The 23,609-nt window shown below is 54.5% G+C and overlaps 2 protein-coding genes across 3 annotated transcripts; one reads left to right on the top strand and one right to left on the bottom strand.

The window, feature by feature from the left end:
- Positions 1-422: 422 nt before the first annotated feature.
- Positions 423-7,037, top strand: GPR37L1 (G protein-coupled receptor 37 like 1). The gene is made up of 2 exons (XM_054462256.2): positions 423-1,108; positions 5,266-7,037. The coding sequence occupies exons 1-2, from the start codon at positions 479-481 to the stop codon at positions 6,079-6,081; spliced, it is 1,446 nt and encodes a 481-aa protein (XP_054318231.1). The 5' UTR covers positions 423-478; the 3' UTR covers positions 6,082-7,037.
- A 4,190-nt stretch (positions 7,038-11,227) lies between these two features.
- ARL8A (ADP ribosylation factor like GTPase 8A) lies at positions 11,228-22,568 on the bottom strand. 2 transcript variants are annotated; one of them, XM_063647237.1, is made up of 7 exons: positions 22,267-22,568; positions 16,199-16,279; positions 15,798-15,871; positions 13,532-13,625; positions 13,284-13,351; positions 12,978-13,103; positions 11,228-12,338 (listed from the first exon to the last, which is right to left on the bottom strand). In XM_063647237.1, coding segments are annotated over exons 1-7 (567 nt in total). In that variant the 5' UTR covers positions 22,390-22,568; the 3' UTR covers positions 11,228-12,337. The 2 variants fall into 2 exon arrangements, with proteins under 2 accessions (XP_063503307.1, XP_054318408.1); XM_054462433.2 differs by having other exon boundaries at positions 12,978-13,048; positions 22,267-22,564.
- Between the last annotated feature and the right edge of the window lie 1,041 nt (positions 22,569-23,609).

Here is a 23,609-nt window from a genome sequence, read left to right as displayed (position 1 = left end):
TTAATCGAGGGTTAATTGAGAAACCAGCTGGGTGCTAGCACCTAGTAAGTGTTCAATAAGTGACAGTGATGGTTATTGCTGAGTTTTGAATGGAGGAGCTGCCTTAAAATCAGGAGACCTGCGCCCCAGTTCCCATTCTGCCCCACCTCCCTATGTCACCCTAGGCAGGCCACATTTCCTCCCTAGTTTCAGGGACCTGAAGCAGGTGCCCTCTTAGGGCCCCACAGCCTGACATGCTGTAGGGCCTGAGAAGCAGCGTCGTGGAGGACGAGATGTGTGAGGGCAGCACAGAGTGCTGTGTGTCCAGCAGAGGGCCCTGCCCGGCCTGTGGCCGGAGGCTGGGAGGGAGGGCAGGCGAGTGATGCCAGACGCCTGACTGGAGGCGGATCCAGCCGGCCAGCTGCCTCTCTGGAGCCCAGCTCTTGGGCCCCCTGCACTCACCTGCTCTTCCTGGGCTGGCTGTCTCCTGCATCCAGCTATGCGGTGGCTGTGGCCCCTGGCTGTCTCTCTTGCTGTGATTTTGGCTGTGGGGCTAAGCAGGGTCTCTGGGGGTGCCCCCCCGCACCTGGGCAGGCACAGAGCTGAGACCCAGGAGCAGCAGAGCCGATCCAAGAGGGGCACCGAGGATGAGGAGGCCAAGGGCGTGCAGCAGTATGTGCCTGAGGAGTGGGCGGAGTACCCCCGGCCCATTCACCCTGCTGGCCTGCAGCCCACCAAGCCCTTGGTGGCCACCAGCCCTAACCCCGACAAGGATGGGGGCACCCCAGACAGCGGGCAGGAACTGAGGGGCAATCTGACGGGGGCACCGGGGCAGAGGCTGCAGATCCAGAACCCCCTGTATCCGGTGACCGAGAGCTCCTACAGTGCCTATGCCATCATGCTTCTGGCGCTGGTGGTGTTTGCGGTGGGCATCGTGGGCAACCTGTCGGTCATGTGCATCGTGTGGCACAGCTACTATCTGAAGAGCGCCTGGAACTCCATCCTTGCCAGCCTGGCCCTCTGGGATTTTCTGGTCCTCTTTTTCTGCCTCCCTATTGTCATCTTCAACGAGATCACCAAGCAGAGGCTACTGGGTGACGTTTCTTGTCGGGCCGTGCCCTTCATGGAGGTGAGTGTGTGTTCTGTTTGAGCTCAGCTGGGAGGCTGCAATCCAGGGAAGGGGTTCAAAGTCTCCATCAGGTCCTTGGAAATGGAATTTGTGGGTGTGCAAAACCTGAGTCTTGGAGCTCTGACTTGCTTCTCCTTTACCTTGGAGAAGGAGACAAATACGGTATTGGTTTCTGGTTGCTCTCAAGAGAAGTAGGCAGGCCAGGGGGATAGGCGGGTGTGTGGGGCCCCTGGGTTCCAGCCCCAGCCTGATCTTCTGCTTCGGGAGCAATCTCAAGGCGGGTTTCTGCCACTTTCACCAGACCCTAAGCTGCCCTCTCCCTTCCTCAGCCCTTCTCCCCTGTCCCACCCAAGATCCCTCTGTCCTTTGTTGCGACTCCTCTTCTTTCCTCTGTACCCCCTGCCGCTGCCCTGCTCCCACAGCTCCCTTCGCTGCTCCTCCGTCTCCTGCCTCCCGAAGGAGTGCCTGAAGGGAGAGCCCAATTTCCTTCACACCCCTCCGGATCAAGTCAGCGTCCACTCCACGAGAATACAAGCACCAGAAGCAAAAGACCGCTCCGTTCTTCCCTCCCTGCTGGGATTCTCATTGTTATCGTTATCATTTCCACCAGCAACTTCCTAGATCCTCTCTGAAAGGGATACCTGGTTCTGGGCACTGGAGCTAATAGGGGGCTCTAGTCTCAGCTCTGCCACTGACATACCAGGCGTCACTGGGCAGGTTGCATTACCTCTCCAATTTCTTTATCTCCCAACCAGGGCGGGTAGACCAGATGGTCCTTCCAGCTGGCCTGTTTCACAGTTCTAAAGTATATCACTATGCCCTCACTTCTGGGAGCGTCTACGATAAGTCTATGGGTGTCAAAGGATATGTAGAGCATAGAGAGACAACTTAAAACACTGCAGAAACATACTGATGTGTGCATTTATGCAAGACACAGCAAGGCCACCCTCTCTCTGTAAGACAAAATAAGCGAACAGTCTTTCAAATTTTGGCTCCGTGGAGTGTAATGGAGTGACTGTGGCCTCCCTGTGAAGCTGCTGTTCCTTCGTGAATGATGCTGCATGACAAGGGGGACTTGCCTGGCCGGAGAAGGGCTCAGGATCAGGCATACGGACACAGGTCCTATTCCAAGGTCTGTCCCCACCTCACCATGTAACAATGATGATGTCACAGTCGGACAGACTCCCTGAGTCTCAGCAGTGGGTACAGTCCTTTCCTGTCCTTCCCAACCCAGGGAGATGGACTAACAGTGGTACAAATGTACTCCACCCTGAAAGAAGACCCTGTGCCCAGCACAGTGGCTCATGCTTGTAATCCCAGCACTTTGGGAGGCCAAAGCAGGCAGATCACTTGAGGTCAGGAGTTCAAGACCAGCCTGGCCAACATGGTGAAAACCCCGTCTCTACTAAAAATAAAAAATTAGCCGGGTATGGTGGCACGCGCCTGTAGTCCCAGGTACTCAAGAGGCTGAGGCAGGAGAATCGCTTGAACTTGGCAGGCAGAGGTTGCAGTGAGCCAAGATTGCGCAGCCTGGGTGACAGAGTGAGATTCTGAAAAAAAAAAAAAAAGACCCTGCAACTGGAGAGAACCTTTGCATCTCAGTTATCATCTTGTGCTCACAACCCAGGTGAGCTGTGCATGCTTAGACACAGGACTCTGAAATTGAGCAGACTAGATTAGAAACTGGGCTTTTCCCATCACTAGCTGTGTGATTTGGTAAATTACTTTAACTACCTAAATCTCAATTTCCTCACTGGTAAATTGGGGATAATAATAATAATAGCTATCTGGGTGAATTTTTCAGGGATTAAATGGGTGATGTCTATACAGTGCTTAGAATTAAAATCAATTGATGATGGTTTTTATTTGGGCATGGTATAGAGGAGAAGGGGGAAAGGGCAGACACATACGACCTCTTGCTTGCATGTGGCTGGTAGGTCAATGAACACCTGGCCCTACCTGACTATGGGTCCTGACATATGTAATGTCCTCCTGGGCCAGCCCCTCCACACCTCCTGGAGGATAGAGATGATCCACAGGCTGGTAGAGAGTCTTCCTTCTAGGCTGGGTGGTGGGACAGGAGGAGGGAGAGAACACTCTTTCTTTTTTTGAGACAGAGTCTCACTCTGTCACCCACAACACCCTTCTTCTTTATTTGAGATGGAGTCTCATTCTGTCACCCAGAGTGGAATGCCGTGGTGTAATCTCAGCTCATTGCAACCTCCGCCTCCAGGTTCAAACAATCCTCCCACCTCAGCCTCCCGAGTAGCTGGTACCACAGGCGTGCGGTACCACGCCCGGCTAATTTTTGTATTTTTGGTAGAGACAGGGTTTCACCATATTGCCCAGGCTGATCTCCAACCCCTGAGCTCAAGCAATCTGCCTGCCTTGGTCTCCCAAAGTACTGGGATTACAGGCGTGATCCACCGTGCCCGGCAACACCCTTTTATAGGGAGGATCTCAGGATGGTGCTGAGGAGGGAGCAGGAGAGGGCAGCTTGGAATAAAACTTGAGATATTTTTGAGATGTAAAATAGAAGGGCAGGGCCGGGCACGGTGGCTCACCCCTGTAATCCCAGCACTTTGGGAGGCCGAGGTGGGCGGATCACGAGGTCAGGAGATCGAGACCAACCTGGCCAACATGGTGAAACCCCATCTCTACTAAAAGTATAAAAATTAGCTGGGTATGGTGGCGCACGTCTGTAATCCCAGCTACTCGGGAGGCTGAGGCAGGAGAATCACTTGAACCCAGGAGGTGGAGGTTGCAGTGAGAAGTGATTGCGCCACTGCACTCCAGCCTGGGCGACAGAGTGAGACTCTCGGAAAAAAAAAAAAAAAAAAAAGGAGAGAGAATGGCGTTTCTACCCAAGCCTGAAGGCTGTGCCTCCGCAGGCCTGGGCTCCCCTGCCAAGAGAGGGGGTTGGGGTTCCCACAGAGAACACTTGGTGGCCGTGCTAAAAGTCGGGGATTGTGTTCCCCCAGCCAGAAGAGGGAAGAATTTGGACAGGAGGGGGATCTGAGCACAATCCCTGAGTGTGGCCAAGCAGCGTCTGATGGTGCGGGAGGGTCCCCTCTTCCTTCCTGCTCTTTGGCACTCTCCTCCCCTGCCGCTCGGGCTGCTTCCTCTTGGCTCACAGGGTGGTTTTCCATGCGCTTGATGAATAGAGTGCGGGCATGGTGGGCACAGGCTGCTCGGAGGGGGGCCACTTCCCCACACAGCCAGGCCCTGGGCTTCTCTGGACAGGGCCAGGAGCAGGACCGTGTGTGTGTGTGTGTGTGTGTGTGTGTGTGTGTGTGTGTGTGTGCACGCACGCACATGTAAGCCATGTTCCCCGAGACCATTCATCCCAGGCATGCAGATAATGGGGTGTGGGAAGTGGAAGGACCTGCAAAGATCCAGAACTTCTATGTCTTTATCTTGGTTCTTCCTTGGAGATGATTTTCCGAAGTCTGTCAGAGAGCATCAGGGTCTATGGGAGCCAGGCCACTCATCCCCCAGCCTGAGAGGCAAAGAACAAGGGGGAAGGAGGCAGGTGTGTGTGTAAACCTCAGCTCTGCCATTCATCAGCAGTGTGATCCTGTGCAAGTCACTGTTCCTGCCTGAGCTTGAGCTTTTTCAATGGTAAGGTGGTTGATTGGGAATGTGATAACACGTAAAGTGCCTGACCCATAGGAAATGCTCATTAAATGGAGTTGTTACCATTATTATAATTCCTTCCTTCCTTCCTTCCTTCCTTCTTTTCACAGGGTTTCACTCTGTCACCCAGGCTGGAGTGTAGTGTGGTGATCTTGGCTCACCAAGCCTCCTAGGCTCAAGCCATCCTCCTACCTCAGTAGGAGGGACCACAGGCGTGCCTGTGTAGTTGGGACCACAGGCGTGCCTCACCACAACAGGCTATTTTTTTGTATTTTTAGTAGAGGCGGGGTTCCATCATGTTGCCCAGGCTGGCCTTGAACTCCTGGGCTCAAGTGATCTGCCTGCCTTGGCCTCTCAAAGTGCTGGGATTACAGGTGTGAGCCACCGCGCCTGGCCCATTACTATAATTTCTATGCTTATCACTCAATTCATGGTCTAACTGAGCCAGAAGCCAGGTGTCCTTCCTTGTCCCCATAGGTTTTGACCAAGTGCTTCTCTCTTCCCTCACATCCTGCCCACAGGTCTCCTCTCTGGGAGTCACAACTTTCAGCCTCTGTGCCCTGGGCATTGACCGCTTCCACGTGGCCACCAGCACCCTGCCCAAGGTGAGGCCCATCGAGCGGTGCCAATCCATCCTGGCCAAGCTGGCTGTCATCTGGGTGGGCTCCATGACGCTGGCTGTGCCTGAGCTCCTGCTGTGGCAGCTGGCACAGGAGCCCACCCCCACCATGGGCACCCTGGACTCGTGCATCATGAAACCCTCAGCCAGCCTGCCCGAGTCCCTATACTCACTGGTGATGACCTACCAGAACGCCCGCATGTGGTGGTACTTTGGCTGCTACTTCTGCCTGCCCATCCTCTTCACGGTCACCTGCCAGCTGGTGACGTGGCGGGTGCGAGGCCCTCCGGGGAGGAAGTCAGAATGCAGGGCCAGCAAGCACGAGCAGTGTGAGAGCCAGCTCAATAGCACCGTGGTGGGCCTGACCGTGGTCTACGCCTTCTGCACCCTCCCAGAGAACGTCTGCAACATCGTGGTGGCCTACCTCTCCACCGAGCTGACCCGCCAGACCCTGGACCTCCTGGGCCTCATCAACCAGTTCTCTACTTTCTTCAAGGGCGCCATCACCCCGGTGCTGCTCCTATGCATCTGCAGGCCGCTGGGCCAGGCCTTCCTGGACTGCTGCTGCTGCTGCTGCTGCGAGGAGTGCGGCGGGGCTTCGGAGGCTTCCGCTGCCAATGGGTCGGACAACAAGCTCAAGACCGAGGTGTCCTCTTCCATCTACTTCCACAAGCCCAGGGAGTCACCCCCACTCCTGCCCCTGGGCACACCTTGCTGAGGCCCCAGTAGGGGTAGGGAGGGAGGGAGGGGCCGCCACCCCCGCCGGTGTCTGCTGTTCTTTCCCCATAGGTCTTGCTTTGCTGCCTGTCTCGCTGTCCAGAGATGGACTTGGTTCCTCTTGTCAAGGTTTGGGAATGTCAAAGCCCCCTCCCCACACAGGACCTTTCCTGTCCCTTGTGGGGCCTTCCAACCCTGTCCTTTCCACTGGTGGGCGGTGATGCTTCTAGGTCCTTAGAACTGCCCAGAAACTCTGAGTCCCAGCAGCTGGGAGCCAAAACTTTGCCTGCCATCCCTTGATTCCTGTCTCTCTTCTCTCTCTCTGCCTTGGAACCTGACCATACTTTAGTTGTGCCCTTCCCAGGCATCACCTTTCTACCACCAACCTGGGGCCCCATCTTGGAATGGGGGGGCTCCTTGGGGCCAGCCCGGTGTGGCTCACCACACTCTTCTTCTTTTTTTTTTTTTTTTTTTTTTGAGATGGAGTCTTGCTCTGTTGCCCAGGATGGAGTGCATTTGCCTGATGTCAGCTCCCTGCAACCTCCGCCTCCTGGGTTCAAGCGATTCTCCTGCCTCAGCCTCCCAAGTAGCTGGGATTACAGGTGTGCACCACCACATCTGGCTAATTTTTGTATTTGTAGACGAGACGGGGTTTCACCATGTTGGCCAGGCTGGTGTTGAACTCCTGACCTCAAGTGATCTGCCTGCCTCGGCCTCCCAAAGTGCTGGGATTACAGGTGTGAGCCGCCACGTCCGGCCTCAGTATACTTTTCTCTGGACCGGATCTGTCCCAGTCCTGGACGCCTCCTCCTACTGGTGCCTTCTTTTCTCCCAGAGGATTTCTCTCTCCTTCCTCCTCCTTTCTTTGGGATCCCCAGGTTGCCCTGTCCCAACCTCCTTGTTAGGTGCTTTCCCATAGGAGGCCCTTCTTGAGAAACAATAAACTAGGTAGAACTACCCCTATGCCCATCCACTTTCTTGTGCCACATTCTGGCAGGGCCCAGATGCACCTGGGCCTTCCTGGCCTGGCAGTGCCTAGGAGAATTTCTCCTGACCTGGCCTGGCCTGTGGCTGATGTTCAGAACAGCCTTGTGGCCCTGGCGACTCCAAGGGTTTTATGGCTTTTGAGGGACAGAGAGGATGGAGGGCTTGGGGAGCCGGAGGACCTAAGTCCTCATCCTGGCTTAAACCCCATGCTCCTTGGGAAGTCAAAAGCCTGGAAAATATCTCCTCTGGAGCCTTCATCTCTGCTATGTCCTCTCTCCACAAAGCCCCCCTTGGAGGGAGTCCAGTGGTCTTTCCTCTGTGAGCCCCAGGGCTTCCCAGCCTTTGTCACTCTGAGAGCTGCTCTTGTTCAGTTTCTTAGAACGGACTGTTTTGCCTGTAGATGGCCCAGCTGCCTGCCCTGGCCTGCCCCCACCCAGCCCCCAGTGCACCACTCTTCCCGCCAGAGCTCCCACTGCCCCTGGCAGACCCTTCACGCAGCTCCTCCTGTGGGGTCTTGCCCTTGAAGGCCCACTTCCCCCAGCCCCACCTCTGGGCCCTTCCAGAGGGCACCCTTAGCCTTGTGGGTCCCTGGGAAGCTGGCACAGCATCAACCAGAAGTGATGCCTCAGCCAGGCCACCAATCGCTCCCTGCCTGGGAGCTCAGCTTTCCTCGGAACCACCACCCCGTCTGAAGCTCTGTCCTGGGTCCCACCGGACTTCTGCCTGCCAGGCCTACCTAGAGCATCCATATGGGGCCTCAGGAAGGGTCCCAGGGCCCAGGGATGGGCAAGGGGCAGGGGTTCCGAGCGCCTGGGGCTCCATTCTCCTCTGTCCACCCACCCACACCCGTTGGCCTCAGCCTGCCCTGTACCCAAGCTTCCCTCCCCCTCTCCTGGGGATCTTAACGGCCTTGTTCTGTCTCCCTGGCACCCACCCCCAGGGCGGGTGATGCCGCCAAGAGAGAGGGAGGCTGTTGCTAGGTGATGGCGCCACCATGCACACACCCTTTGTGCTGAGGAGTGACACCCACCCATTTCTCAGCAGACCTGTTGCCACGGTGACTGAAGCCCCCAGCTCTGTCTGTAGAAACTTCAGATGGGTGGGGGAGCAGGTTGGAGTGGGGACCAAAGGCAGGCCTGTCGTGCTGAAGCTCCTGGGGTCCGTTTCCTCTGCATTTCCCCAACTCCTTCTCCATCCCCCTGCCAGGCCCGGAGGTACCACCAGCTTCCTAAGGGATGCAGAAAGGGGCCGGGTGAACTGAGGTGAAGTCCAGGGCAGGGGAGTCAGACCCCTCAACATCCTGTTTAGGGGTCCTCCTCCACAAAGGGTGCCCTCCGCCTCTCCCTTCTGCTGGTTGGCCAGCTCAGAGATGAAGGGGGAGAGATGGTGGCTCCAAGGCTCTGCCACCGCCGCCTCCCAGGCCTGCCAACGTGAATGGCTTGCAGAATCAGTCAGCAGGCCAACGGCCTTGGGAAAGAGCCACTGTCCTCGCAGCCTGGGCCAGCTGGGGGAACAATGTAGGGTTTGTTGCTTAGGGGTCCCAGGTTTGCGGGGGGGTTGGCACATGGTGGGCGGTGGACTTGAGCTGGGATGCTCTGAGGGGGCACTGACACGCTCACCCAAGGGCAGACTTCAGACCAGCCCTCAGATCCTGACCAGGTTACAGGGCTGAGGGGAGCCTGAAATCCACTGGGTCTCCCTGCTCCACTTGGGAGTCACCTTCTCATCACCTGTCCTGGAAACTGAGTGCAATTACTTAAACTCAGTCTCGGCTTCTTCATCTGTAAAATGGGAATAATCTGTCCTTCACAGAGGATTATGGTCATTTAATGAGACAAGATACATAAAGCACTTTGCATGGTGCCCCGAACCTTTTATTCCTTCCTCTCCTTTGGGAATTCAATTCTCTAGTGTTATGCAGCAGGCTTGGCCAGGGGATTCTTAAATGCACCCAGGTCTTGGCATCAAAGGGCCCCAAACATGACAATTTACCTATACTCATGGTCTGTTCCCTGTTCAACTTTAATAGGTTGTGTGTGTTTTTTTCTTTTTTTTTTTTTTTTAAGAGCTGGGGGGTCTCACTATGTTGCCCAGGCTGGCTTTGAACTCCTGCGCTCAAGCAGTCCTCCTGCCTCAGCCTCCTGAGTAGCTGGGACTACAGGTGTGTACCACCATGCCTGGCTGAACACTTTTTTTTTTTTGAGACAGAGTTTTGCTCTGTTGCCCAGGCTGGAGTGCAGTGGCGTGATCTCGGCTCACTGCAACCTCTGCCTCATGGGTTCAAGCAATTCTCCCGCCTCAGCCTCCTTAGTAGCTGGGATTACAGGTGCCCACCACCATGCCCAGCTAATTTTTTTGTATTTTTAGTAGAGACAGGGTTTCACTATGTTGGCCAGGCTGGTCTCAAACTCCTGACCTCAGGTGATCCACTCGCCTCGGCCTCCCAAAGTGCTGGGATTACAGGTGTGAGCCACTGCGCCCGGCCAACACTTTTTTTTTTTTTGAGACAGGATCTCACTCAGTCACTCAAGCTGAGTGCTGTGGTGTGATCACAGCTCATTGCAGCCTCCACTTCCTGGGCTCAAGCAATTCTCCTGCCTCAGCTTCCTGAGTAGCTGGGACTACAGGTGTGTACTACCACGCCTGGCTAATTTTTGATTATTTGTAGAGATAGCGTCTCACTATTTTGTCCAGGCTGGTCTCAAACTCCCGGACTCAAGTGATTCTCCTACCTCGGGCTCCCAAAGTACTGGGATTACAGGCATGAGCCACTGCACCTGGCCCCTGAACAAATTCTTTAAGTCATATTAGCACCTGCTGCATGCCGGCACTGTGGAAGGAGGATGCTTGCTTGCTTCCTGGTAACCAGCTCTCTTATCTCAAACCTCAATCCTCAGTGAGGATCACGGGATCTGAGAAAGGCACCTTGGCCTGGAAACAGCCCCAGATGAGTGAGATTGCTGGTCCTCTCCCGGGATCCCAGGCCCAGGAAAACCTAGCCATGCTTGCAGTCAGGAGAGGGCAGGGGACAGAGCCCTGGCTCCCATTCAACCTCCTTAGCCAGGAGGGCATGTCCCATTGTCCTTAGGAGTTGGGAGGTACCCTAGAATCACTTAGCTTCAGATGCCAAATTCCATCCACATTCTTTCCTCCAACTCTCCGGCAGTGGGGAACTGCCTCTCCAGGCAGGGAACTGCTCTGACAGGTCTGATGACGGCCTCCAGGAGAAAGCCCTGGGCACCAATGAAGGTGAGGGGCTGGAGGGCCCAGGATGGGGAGTCAAGGTCCTCACTCCCATGACTAAGGGACAATTTGGCTCCTTTTTCCTGCGATGGGAGGGGTGAGAAGGGCTGGGGTGTTCTGCAAGGGCCTGCTCCATTTTCCAGGGTGAAGGAGAGGCCGAGGGAGGTGGAGCAGGAGGAGGTGGGGCTTACTGTGAAACTGGGTCAAGATGGCCTCGGATTTGAGCAGGCAGGGTCACCAGGCTCCGAGGCAGCAGCTGTGAGCAGTGCCGAGGGAGGACCAGCTCTGACGGTGAGGTCGGGTGGGGGACTAGAATCCGGCAGAGGAGCGAGGGCAGGGCTCCTACCAGGAAACCCATAGCATTGACACTAACTGAGAGGCAGCAAAGGCGGTGACACTCCCCCAGGCTCTGTGGGCCCAGCCCTACCCCTGGAGCACAGTTAACTGGTTCTGGGGTAGGAACTGGGGGCCGGAGGGACAGGGTTCTGGTTCTGGCTCAACCTTGGCTGCTGGTGAGATCCAGGGCCTGGGAAAGAGGGGCAGAGGCCTGAACTGGGCCTAAGGAGAGCGCAGCTCAGTTTGCACACAAAACAGCACCCAGCCCTGTCCCCTTGCCGCCTCTACCCAGCCCTGGGCAGTTCCCTCAACAGAGCTCTGCAGCCCCACGTGGCAGCTGCTGGCTCAAAGCTGGGACTACATGAAAGTCTGAAAAGAGAATGAGAAGGAGGTGGCGCAAGAGCCTGGATGCACGTGTGGGAGGCCGTTTTGTGCAGTGCCATTGTGCTCCCCGGGCGGGCACATGCTTGCGCTCTGTGGCTCTGTTGGTGCTCCGCGTGCGGGGGTGTGCTGGTGGCCCTGTGGGCCTGTAGGGCAACTCATGCCAACTGCGGAAAAGTAACCAGCACTATACACCCCCCCAACACAAAACTGGTCATTTATTTTTTTTGTTGTCATTGTTATTAGGAGGCAAAAAAATGTACAGTTACAAGAATCATTTTCCAAACAGAGGTTAAATATGAGCTGAAAAGTGTAAAAAAGGAAGAGGAACATCACTTTACAAATCATTAAATTAAACAAATAAACAAACAGAACCCAAAGAACCAACCCCCCATGCTGAGTTCTCTCCTTGTGCAACTCTGCAAAATGAGAACAGAAAATGAAGTGGGCCGTGGAGGTGGGGGCCCTGGGGAGGGGCGGGAGCTGGGAGCCAGGAACAGGCAGGAGGGGGCTGCTGGGGCATGGACGCTGGCTTTCTGCCCCGTGTGCCTGGTGGTTTCTGGTACCTGGTCGTCGTACCTGGTGGCTCTACCCAGGCTGGGGGTTGAGGGGAGGGAGCCCCGGAGGCCCCTGCCAGCCTGTGGCATTCAAGCACTGCCAGGACAAGCCAGATTGGGTGGTAGAAACACACGGGACAGGGAGGCGGCCACCAGTGCCCAGGCTGGTACCTGCCGCAGGTGCCAGCCTGCACCTCTCCTGATCTGAACTTGCCCCAAGTCCACCTGCATCTCCCTCCTTCTCTCCAGACTGCCCCCTCCCAGATCCTGGAAGGCCCCTGCAGCATCAAATGGTTGATTTTAGTCTTTGCTTAAATTAAAAAATTAAAATATATATACATATATATACTGTACACACAGGACAATAACAGAGAGTGTTGAAAAGGGAGGTACAGGAGTGGGCCGGGGAAAAGCCAGGGGCCGGGGCTGTGGCCCAGGGCTGTTGGGAGGGAGGCAGGGCTGGGTGATGGGACAAAGGCAGGGGGGAAGGGTGAGAAGTTAGGGGACCAGAATGGGGGGCAATTTATTTTACAATAAAAACAGGAGTTCAAACCTCAGCAGAACAGGACTCTGGGGTCCCCACAGGGCCCTCCTCACGCTGGGTGAGGAGGGGTGGGCTTAGGGGGACGACAGGGGTGGGCGGGGAGCTCGGCTTCAGGTTTAGATGACGACGGTCCCTGGTCTGAGGGAGAAGGGCTGGAGTCTCAGCTTCTCCGTGACTTTGAGTGTTGAATAAGCCACTGTAGGGTGATGTCTGACGGGAGAAAAGAGAACAGCTTATAAGGCCTGCAAGTACTGGCTATGCTGGGGCAGCAGAGAGGCCCAAGATACCAAACCTAAGGGTATCAGAAGTCCAGAGGTGCCAGGAGGGGTGGCGGGCACCTGGAGTCCCAGCTACGTGGGAAGCTCAGGTGGGAGAATTGCTTGAACCCAGGAGTGGAGTTGGAGGCTGCAGTGAGCTATGGTCACGCCACTGAACTCCAGCCTGGGTGACAGAGCGAGACACTTTCTCAAAAACAAACAAACAAGAAGTCCAGAGCTGGCAAGCACCACATGGCCCTGAATGAGTAGTAGCGGAATCCAGGTGCTGGGAAAGAGACAAAGCAACAGCATGTCAGAGCCAGCAGGGACCTGAGAATCATCGGGTCCAGCGCTGGAATCTTAGAAGTGAGGAGGTGAAGCCCAGAGCGGGGATCAATTTGCCTGAGATCACATAACCGCTTGGGGACGAGCTGGGATAGTGCCCAGAATCTGGGCTGCCTGGCTGCCTTTTCTACCCAAGAGCCACAGGGCTTTGGACTTAAAGGAAAGTTGTGGAGGGAGAACCTTTGAGAGCCACTAAAACACCCAGAAATGCCTCTCCCCCCTCCTCCCTTTCCCCAATCCTACGCACCAATGTTGTCCTTTTCTTTGCAGGAGATGGAGTAGCAGCAGATCTCTCGGTCCTGGATGGCAGACAGATTCCTGGGGGAAACCAGAGTAGAGTCCGCTGAGGCTACGAACGTCCGGGGGCCTGGGGCTAGGGGACAGCAGGACCTTTTTCTTACTTAAGAGGCTGCAAAGGGGAGGGTGAGGTGCCTGAAAAGGTCGGCTCTGCTGCCACCGTGTGGCTAATACTAAGAACAGCAGCAAGCCTAGGCTATTGGTCTGGTGGTCGGGGAATTGGGAGAGCAGAAAGTAATATAGTCACCCAACTCACATTTTCTCAATCAGCTCCTTCTCATCCAGTGCTCCCGGAAGGTCTCGCTTGTTACCCAGGACTAAGACCTACGGAGAAGGGAGGGTGAGGATGAGGTCTAGGGCAGCCGTGCCCAGGTTGTCTGGGTGGTGAGCTGGCCTCCTGGGTCCCGTTTCCTCTCTGCGCCCCTACCATGCCTGGCTTTGACCTCCCACCAATGACTTCTCAGCCGAGCTCCCTCCCCATCCCACTCCCTCAGGTCTGCTGACCGGGATGCCCTGCAGCTGAGGTTTGTCCAGTAGGTTGTGGAGCTCGTTCTTAGAGGCCTCAATCTTCTCCTGGTCAGCAGCATCCACCATGTACCTGGGGAAAAAGGCAGGGTGGGGACAAGCATGTTGATACCACAGGCTGAGGTGGTGCAAGGAAGAGAAGGAGCTGCTGCTTGGAGGCGAAAGCATCTGTTGCGGCTTGGTCACCTCGGGATCCATGGGCTACCTGGCCTGGCTCAAGGCAGGTGCTCCACGGATGTTTTCTGAGTCTATGGGAGTGAACAGCTGCAGGGACTCCTGAGGCCTGCCATTAGCCTCCAAGTGCTACTCTGGGGAAGCCGTTACTCATGTGGAAAAGCGTGGGCCCTTCGAGATTAGCTGTAAGTCCCTCTCTAAGTGACCCACTTATGTTTTCATGGAAAGACTAAATAAGGTTAGAGTGAAAAAAGCAAAGGAAACCTTAGAAGATTTCTTTTAGCAAGATACTTTTTGTTATCAGGTTAAAAAGCAATCTATTGTGTATTCTAAACAATCTATTGTTTGGGCATATATATACAGAATAAATTTAATTATTATTATTATTAATATCATTTTTGAGACGGAGTCTCGCTCTGTTGCCAGGCTGGAGTGCAGTGGTGCAATCTCAGCTCACTGCCACCTCCGCCTGCCAGGTTCAAGCGATTCTCCTGCCTCAACCTCTCAAGTAGCTGGGACTACAGGCGCATGCCACCACGCCCGGCTAATTTTTTGTATTTTTAGTAGAGATGGGGTTTCACCATGTTAGCCAGGATGGGCTCAATCTGCTGATCTCATGATCCTCTCGTCTCGGGCTCCCAAAGTGCTGGGATTACAGGCATGAACCACCGCATCCAGCCTATTATTTTTTGAGGCAGGGTCTCACTCTGTCACCCAGGGTGGAGTGCAGTGGTGCAATTACAGCTCACTGCAGCCCCGGCTTCCTGGACTCAAGAGATCCTCCCACCTCAATCGTCTTGAGTAGCTGGGACTATATGTGCATGCCACCAGGCTCAGCTAATTTTTGTATTTTTGTAGAGATAGGGTTGCACCATGTTACCCAGGTTGGTTTTGAACTTCTGACCTCAAGTGATCCATCTGCCTTGGCCTCCCCCTGTGCCCTGCCATTTTTCTTTTCTTTTCTTTTTTTCTTTTTTTTTGAGACAGAGTCTCGCTTTGTCGCCCAGGCTGGAGTGCAGTGGCGCGATCTCGGCTCACTGCAAGCTCTGCCTTTCGGGTTCACGCCATTCTCCTGCCTCAGCCTCCCGAGTAGCTGGGACTACAGGCGCCTGCCACCAAGCCCAGCTAATTTTTTTTGTATTTTTGGTAGAGACAGGGTTTCACTGTGTTAGCCAGGATGGTCTCGATCTTCTGACCTCGTGATCCGCCCGCCTCGGCCTCCCAAAGTGCTGGGATTACAGGCGTGAGCCACCGTGCCCGGCCCATGCCCTGCCATTTTTCAATGTTTAAAATTTATTTTATTTTATTTTTTTAAAGGCAGGATCTTGCTATGTTGCCTAGGCTGGCCCTAAACTCCTAGGCTCAAGCAGTCCTCTTGCCTCAGCCTCCCAAGTAGCTGGGATTACAGGTGTGTGGCACTATGCTCAGCCAAAAAAAACATTATTTTTAAAAAGCAAGAGAGGGCTGGGCGCGGTGGCTCATGCGTGTAATTTGGGAGGCCGAGGCAGGCAGATCACCTGAGGTCGGGAGTTCAAGACCAGCCTAACCAACATGGAGAAACCCTGTCTCTACTAAAAATACAAAATTAGCCAGGCGTGGTAGCGCATGCCTGTAATCTCAGCTACTCGGGATGCTGAAGTGGGAGAATCACTTGAACCTGGGAGGCAGGAGGTTGCGGTGAGCCGAGATCGCACCATTGCACACCAGTCTGGGCAACAAGAACGAAACTCCGTCTCAAAAAAAAAAAAAGAATCATTTAAACCACACAAAATTCAAGACAGTGGTGACTTTGGGTTGAGGGGAGGGAGACAAGTCAATGACGAGGATGCACAGGTGCATCTGGCTGGTTAATAGTCTATAGTCTGTTTCTTAGATTGGGTAGTGAGTGCCCAGGGCATTTATCCAATAAGAAACAAGTGGCATGCAAAATAAAGGCAGGCCATGGACCAACACTGTGTCATGAACCAAGGATTATGTCTAATAAAACCCTGCGCCTCTGAGGTCCTCGAAGGTAGCAGGGCTAGGGGAGTCAGGTAAGGCTGGAGTCTGGCGATGCCTCCCGTGTACTTACACGATGGCGCTCACTCCTCGGCAGTAGCGCTCCCACATGCTGCGGAAACGCGGCTGTCCCCCAATGTCCCAGAGCTGAGCAAGAAGAGGGTGAGATAGCCTCAGTAGTGGGCAGGCCACCAAAACGTGTCTTGGGTCTCAAATGCCCCCTCCTACCCTGCCCTACTCTTCTCTGCCTCCCCGGCTTTCTCTCCAGTTCTCCCCCGTCTCCACCCCCTCTCCGTCTACCTTAGAAGTCTTCTACTGTCTTTTCCCAGCTCCTCAGCAGGGGCACCCTGGCCTCTGCCCCACTTCAGCTCGCTCCTCCCAGGGGCCTCCGTTGCCCTCCCCAACACACACACACACACACACACACACACACACACACAGTCCTCTGCACCCCCCAAGCTTCTGGGCTCTCACCTTGATAGTCACATTCCCTTTGGTGATTTTGCGCATGTTGAAACCCACGGTGGGGATCATGTCCTCGTTGAACTGTCCTGACTGGAAAGAAGACTCAGAATGGGAAACGGTGCAAAAATCGATATGCCCCCGCCACGGACCAAGAGGCTGCGAGAACCATGCAGAGGCCAGGCCAGAGCTTCCTAGACTTCCCACCGTGGGGTACTCTTGCACATCCCGTGCTTTCAGGCAGGATGGGCTATCACCAACCTATGTGTCCCTACACCTGGGGATGCCCTGTGAAGAGACCCGCTTTTGTCAGATGGTCGCAATCTCTTTGCCTAGACTAGGGGAAAATTCTTCCTCAAGTCTAACCTACATCTCTCTGTAGTAACTGATGCCACTTTCTCTCCAGTGGAGAGGAAGAAGAAATTACCTTCCAGCAAGAGAACTTGAAGCAAGTCATGTTCTAATAGTTAAGGAGGATCTCAAAGAAAGCAGATGCATTTTCAAACTAAAAAATCAAACTTTTTAAGGCAGAGTATATTGGTTATCCTGAAAATGCAGTGCATGCCAAGCAATTTCTGGATTATCCATGGTTCGGTTTATTTGTACTGTACTCCAGTTATTGAGAAGGATAACCTACACTCTATTGTCTGCTTACTTATCTGTCTCCTCACTAGAAAGAACACTTCCTGGGAGAGGACCCAGGTCTATAGTAACACCATTAGTAAATGTTTGCTGAATACTGGGGGGTTGACTGTAATTCCATTTTCCAAAATCCATTTTGTATTGTCTCTAAGATTTCTGGATTCTTCTAAACTACCTATAGGCTTCAAATAAGGCCAGACCCAACTCCCTCCCAGGTCGTATCTCCATGTTCACAGGCAAGACACTTCTGCTTATCCCTTGGAAGCAGGCTAAAGAGATGGGGCTCAGCCGGGCGCGGTGGCTCACACCTGTAATCCCAGCACTTTGGGAGGCTGAGGGGGCAGATCACGAGGTCAGGAGTTCGAGACCATCCTGGTCAACATGGTGAAACCCCATCTCTACTAAAAATTAGCGGGGTGTGGTGGCGTGTGCCTGTAATCCCAGCTACTTGGGAGGCTGAGGCGGGAGAATCGCTTGAACCCAGGAGGTGGAGGCTGCAGTGAGCTGAGATCATGCCATTGCACTCCAGCCTGGGTGACAGAGCAAGACTCTGGCTCGAGAAAAAAAAAGATGAGGCTCACTCAACGTTGAACCTGAGGGTGATAGCCCTGTTCCTTTTTTTTTTTTTTTTTTTGAGACAGAGTCTCGCTCTATGGCCCAGGCTGGAGTGCAGTGATGTGATCTCAGCTCACTGCAGCCTCTGCCTCCTGGGCTCAAGCGAGGGTCTACTGCCTCAGCCTCCCCAGTAGCTGAGACCACAGGCATGTGTCACCACACCCAGCTAATTTTTGTATTTTTAGTAGAGACAGGGTTTTACCACATTGGCCAGGATGGTCTTGAACTCCTGACCTCAAGTGATCTGCCTACCTGGGCCTCCCAAAGTGCTGGGATTATAAGGGTGAGCCACAGTGCCCGGCCAAGCCCTGTTCCTTTACCATGCCTTTTTCTCCCACCAGCTGGTAGGAATAATTTGCCTTGGGTTACATAAAGAGATCAGGGGCCCTGACCATTAGCCAAGATGTAGGAGATGATCGGCTCTTATTTGGTGCCTCCAAGTCCACATGAAGACCCCTGATGTCTCATCTGAATAGAGTGCTTTGATTCCCTTTCTTTTTTTGAGACGGAGTCTCACTCTCTTGCCCAGGCAGAAGTGCAGTGGTGTGATCTCGACTCACTGTAGCCTCTGCCTCCTGGGTTCAAGCAGTTCTCCTGCCTCAGCTTCCCAAGTAGCTGGGACTACAGATGCGTGCCACCACGCCTAGCTAATTTTTTTTTGTTGTTGTATTTTTAGTAGATTCGGGGTTTCACCACGTTGGCCAGGATGGTCTCTATCTCCTGACCTCGTGATCCGCCCACCTCAGCCTCCCAAAGTGCTGGGATTAGAGGTGTGAGCCACCGCGCCCAGCCCAATTCCCTTTTATCTGCAGGAACCACCTATTCATCAGGGCCCTAGGATGATGTAATAACTGAGTACCCAGGACTGACACCCAATGACAAAGTCCAGCAGCGGATTCCAACCTGAGGTCCATAGTTGGGCTTCAGAGATCCCCTGAACCCCCTGAAATTGTACACAATCTGTGTGTGTGCAAAGTTTTGTTTGTGTGTACATTTTTCTGGAGAAAGGGTCTGTAACTTCTCTCAGATATCTAAAAGGTCTGAGAGCCCCAAAAGTTAGGAACCACTGAGGAAGAGGGAATGGCTTCTTCTAGCTAAGCAGGGAGAATTAAATGTGCTGTAATTACCCAAACCCTGGCAGCACGCTGCAGTCTACCCCCTCCCCAACAATAGAGTCTGAGGAAGGAGGCCCAGTTCTTGTTTGTCTCTCATCCCAGGGGGTGCTTGGATAAGAAACTTGAACTTCTCTGGACCTCAGGGTTTCTGAATGTAAAATTGGGGAGAAGGGTTTCAGTCTCCTAGGAACTGTAAATAAGACTCACGACATGCTTGGAAATGGTTTCGATATAGCATGGGGAACCATCACTGCTCTTTGGCAACTAGAAGATCCACAGGCTACCAAGTAAATGAGAAGCCCAGCCTGGCAGAATGTGACCTTGGCAGAGGGGGATGCTGGGAGGGCCTTCAAGGAGCCAGGCTCCCCAGCACCAGTAGGTCTTGTTCAGCTGTGAATCGGAGCTAAGGTGGAATCAGATTACGACTTAATTTCCCTGCTAATGCCTCCCTGTCTCATAAGCTCCTCATTTAAGGTTGGAAGTAACCTGAAGTCATGCAGCCCAACTTGTCTCAGACTTCAATCCCTTCTGCCCCATCGCCTCTTGGGTCAGTTCCAACTATCAGAAAGTTCTTTATATTGAGTTAAAAATCCAGCCAGACACAGTGGCTCATACCTGTAATCCCAGCACTTTGGGAGGCTGAGGCAGGCAGATCACCTGAGGTCAGGAGTTCGAGACCAGCCTGGCCAACATGACGAAACCCCATCTCTACTAAAAATACAAAAATTAGCCAGGCGTGGTGGTGTATGCCTGTAATCCCAGCTACTCGGGAGACTGAGGCAGGAGAACTGCTTGAGCCTGGGAGGTGGAGGTTGCAGTGAGCCGAGATTACACCACTGTACTCCCAGCCTGGGCAATAGAGCGAGACTCTGTCTCAAAAAAAAAAAAAAAAAAAAAAGAAAAAGAAAAAAGAAAAAAAAATCTATCATTCCTAGAATGTCCACCCATTGTTCCTAAGTCCCCTTGGCACTACTCCAAGACTAGTTATTCCATAGGACAGTCTTTGACACTTTTAAATATTTGAAAATGACCCTATTGTTTCCTAGGACAAAACATCTCCCACTTTTCTAGCATCACAACTTTTTCAGAACTCAAAGGATGTTTTAGGTTCTTTTTTTTTTTTTTTTTTTTTGAGACGGAGTTTCGCTCTTGTTGCCCAGGCTGGAGTGCAGTGGCGGCGCGATCTTAACTCACTGCAGCTTCCGCTTCCTGGGTTCAAGCAATTCTCTTGCCTCAGCCTCCCAAGTAGCTGGGATTACAGGTGGCCACCACCATGCCTGGCTAATTTTTGTATTTTTAATAGAGATGGGGTTTCGCCATGTTGGCCAGGCTGGTCTTGAACTCCTAGCCTCAGGTGATCTGCCCACTTTGGCCTCCCAATTGCTGGGATTACAGGCGTGAGCCACCATGCCCGGCCGATGTTTCAGGTTCTTAGAAGCTTTGTATATAATTTCTTTCCAGCTCACATTAACCTGCTGAGCAGCTAGACACACTAAACTCAATTTCTATTTACGGCCAGACCTCATAGGGCGAGTAGAAAAAACCCAATGGCGAAAGATCTGAGACAAACAGAGGCCAAATGAACAGGCAAAGGTAATTCAGAAATTCAGTGGTAGGCATGGGAACAGAGCCCAGGGGTCCCAACTCTTCGTTTCTTTCTGGAAGACACTCAACTGTGATTATACACGGGGTGGGCAGAAATGCCAGTGTGGTAGCCCCAGAGGATCTGAAAACACTGGAGTGACCGGGACACTGGAATTCCAACTGCAGCCCATATGGGGTGGTTTTCCTTGGGAAGCCTCTTTAAAGAAGGGAATTTAGCTTGCCTGCTCTTTTAGAATGTGCCAGCGGAAGTGGCAAATTTAAGATAAAAAGGGGGACCATGTGGGCTGGAAATGGGGGACTTTTCCTGTATATCACAGAAACTCTTGACCCTGGCAAGGGAATTTGGGACTCTTGGGTTCTGTTTCTGGCCTGCTATAGTCTCCAACTTTCTGGATATGATGCTGGTCTAGAGGGGGCCCTCCTGTCAAAGGCTCAACTGCAGACCCAGAAACCAAACCCACCTGGGTACCTGTGGATCCCTGTCCCAGGGCACAGCTGTAGTAACACCCTGGGGAACGAGGAGATACCTAGGCCCAGCTGCATTTCTCAGACCTAAACGCCTAGAAGCCAAGCCACCTAGGCCTGCAGAGTCAGGTCAGAGTCCAGGTGTTATGTGCCTGCTCTGGGAATCCAAGAGCCTAAGTCAATGCCAAGTTTAACCAGAGGGTCTCTGACCCCAAGGGCAGAGCCTAGGCAGACAGAGCCCAGGGGTGTTAGTTCCGAAAATTACTGTGCCAAAACCGCAGCATTGGCCTGATGATCCTGCCCTGTCAGGTCAGGAGACAGGAGACACGAGACATTGGGTCGAGGAAGGGCAGAGGTCATTTGCAGAGCACGTTTGGGAAAGGAAGCCAGTATTCAATTGTGTAACCACAGGATGCCCGCCCCTTGAGCTTTCCATCTGCCTTCACGCCTCAGGTCCAATGAAGTGACATCCCCTGCCTTCTAGGACGCTAAGAACTGTCGGGGAGGCCCATCTTCTGCAAGGCGGGGCAACAACACGGACAGGTAGAGGTACCTAGGCCGGCTGGATACATTCCTCTGCTGACCTATCTCATCAGTATAGGAATACTTTGGTTACTATCTGGCCAACTCACAGTTGTTGGAAACCTCAGCTTTGGGACTGGGGCCAGGTCCCTGGACAACCCCAGCCCCTGTCCCATGCTTCCTCGACCCACAAGCCCTGTCTAGCCTGGCTCTGACAGGCAGGCCGCAGCCATTACTGCAGCCTCAGCTCACACCCATGGAGCTCATCTTCCCCTTTTTTTGAGAGAGATTTTAACTCCTTCCCCACCACTCCCCTGGCACTGAAAGACTTACAATCACCCTCTTCAGTGTTGACTACCCAAAGCCCTTAGAGCCACTGTCCCAAGGCTCCAGTGGGCAGTGCCCCTACACCTCATCCTCTCTTGTCGGGAGCACCTGCTCCTGCAACTTCTGAGCCAGACGGAGTCTCCAAACTCCCGTTACCATGCCATCCTCCCTGGACCCCCGGCTAGACACTGCGGGTCGGAGAGAAGTTGGGGAGGAGTCTGGGCTTGAGCCAAGGGCCTCAGCTGACTCCTCTACCCTGGGGGATACCTCCCCTCCCCCTCAACAGGGCAGGGGCTTCCTCTTCCGGCAAGGAGGGGTTAAGCCCTCAGGGTGGGGCTGGGCTTGCCCAGACCCCCTCCTCAAGCCTCTCGGCCGCCCCGTCCCGTGACCCTCTACCCGCGGGACAGGAAGGCCCGGGCACTTTCGCCCCGTCATGCCCCCTTGCGCGGGGGCCAGAGGGGGTCTGTCTCAGCCGGCAGCGGGTCCCTCCTGCTTCGAGAGCCCCTCGGTGCCGCCTGCCCCGTGGCACCGGCCCTGTCTGTTCGTCCCCCTTCCCCTGCCCCGGCAGTACCGGCCTGGGTGAGAGAGCGGGTCGCGCGCCGCCCCGGTCCCCCACGGCACGGGCCGTACTAGGCCCCAAGCGCTCGGGGCCGGCTCCTCCCCCGCCCGGCGCCCGGCCGTGCCCGGCCATGCCAGGCGGCGACCCCGGCTCAGCAGGGCGCGGCGCGGGCGGGGACAGGCCTGACCCGCGGCCCGCGCCCGGGGACCCAGCGCCCGACGCCCTCGTACCGCGATCACGTTGACGAAGGTGGTCTTGCCCGAGTACTGAAGCCCGACCAGCGTGAGCTCCATCTCCTCCTTCCAGAATAGGGCCTTGAACCAGTCCAGCAGCTTGTTGAACAAAGCGATCATGGTCGCTGCCGCCGGCCCCGCCCGGTGCCAGGTCCCCGCCGCCCCTCGCTGCCCTCGCGCTGCGGCCCGGAGCGGCCCCTCCCCGGTACGGCCCGGGTCCCGCGGCTCGGTGCGGGCGGAGGCTCGAGCGCGGCGGCCGACGACTCGCTGCCCCGGAATCGGCTCGCCGATGGGTGTGGCTTCAGCGCCCTCCTCCTCCGCCGCCGCCGCCGCCGCCGCCCTCCCGCGCGGCCGGGCCGTGTCCTGCTCGCACCCGAGCGCGCGCTCCTCCCTCGCTGGAGCTGGGGGGCCAGGGGCCGCACCCGCAGGTGGGGTGAGCAGGGAACCCGCAGGCTTCAGCGGCGGGGGATGACTGGCAGCTGGCGTCGAGAGGCGCTTGGGAAATGGGGTCTAATTTATTTTAGACCCTGTCCCCGAGTGCCGCGCCCTGACTGGCACTCCCTTTCTTAAAGGGTGGTGGGCTCGAGGTGGGTGAGGTCCCGATTAAGCAGGAGCCTTTCCAGGTTGAAGGAGAGTGGGTCACCCACTTTCCAGGACACGGAGATGAGATCTCTACGACAGGGAGGCAGATGGAGGCTTTTTTGTCCCTGAACCCTTGCCTCTGAGCATCCCTGGGTACAGTCCCATCCTCTCAAAATGCACCCAGTGCAGAGGGACAACCGTATTCGGGTCTTTTAATACTCCATCTTGTTTTGTTCACCACAATTTACCCCGACCACTTGTTAGGAAGCCTCTGGCCCCAAGTGAAACGGACGCTTGAACTTGCTCCGGATTTTTACCAGCATCCCCAAGATACCCAAACAGATACAGTCCTGGCAGGGGGTTTCCAGTGAGGAACATCTGTGACAAAGGAAAATGTTGCCCTGTTTTGGTGAAAAGCAGAGTATTCTTCAGGAGGAGAAGTGATAGTTCTCCTCCTGAAGTGGGTGTGGAGTGCCTGCAAAGATGCCTTACTCCTGCCCCTCTCCTTGCAGGACCCACCCATAGGGCCTGCTCAGGCAGGCTGACAACCCCAGCTGGCCGTCCCGGGTAGGCTCAGGCTTCGGGCAGTCCCCAGCCTATGCTGGCTGCCCGTTGGGATTTGGTTTTCAAATGTAGTCCTATGTAGTCTGTTGTTTTAGTCAAAAGTGGGTAAACTATCAATATCAACCATATCTGTCCAATCAACTGGAGTTAGATGACCCCAAATAGTCAAACAGTTACCAAAGTAGAAGAATCAC

The sequence above is a fragment of the Pongo pygmaeus genome, chromosome 1 (assembly GCF_028885625.2).
Source record: "Pongo pygmaeus isolate AG05252 chromosome 1, NHGRI_mPonPyg2-v2.0_pri, whole genome shotgun sequence".
Lineage (NCBI taxonomy): Eukaryota > Metazoa > Chordata > Mammalia > Primates > Hominidae > Pongo > Pongo pygmaeus.
This window is presented reverse-complemented; position numbering and strand designations above follow the sequence as displayed.

Coding starts and splice junctions, on each gene's coding strand:
- GPR37L1 (XM_054462256.2), top strand. CDS start 479: ATGCGGTGGCTGTGGCCCCTGGCTGTCTCTCTTGCTGTGATTTTGGCT. Junction 1,109..5,265: donor GGGCCGTGCCCTTCATGGAG/GTGAGTGTGTGT, acceptor TCCTGCCCACAG/GTCTCCTCTCTGGGAGTCAC.
- ARL8A (XM_063647237.1), bottom strand. CDS start 22,389: ATGATCGCTTTGTTCAACAAGCTGCTGGACTGGTTCAAGGCCCTATTC. Junction 16,280..22,266: donor CCTTCGTCAACGTGATCGCG/GTACGAGGGCGT, acceptor TCTTCTTTCCAG/TCAGGACAGTTCAACGAGGA. Junction 13,352..13,531: donor CTCAGCTGCAGGGCATCCCG/GTCAGCAGACCT, acceptor CCTTCTCCGTAG/GTCTTAGTCCTGGGTAACAA.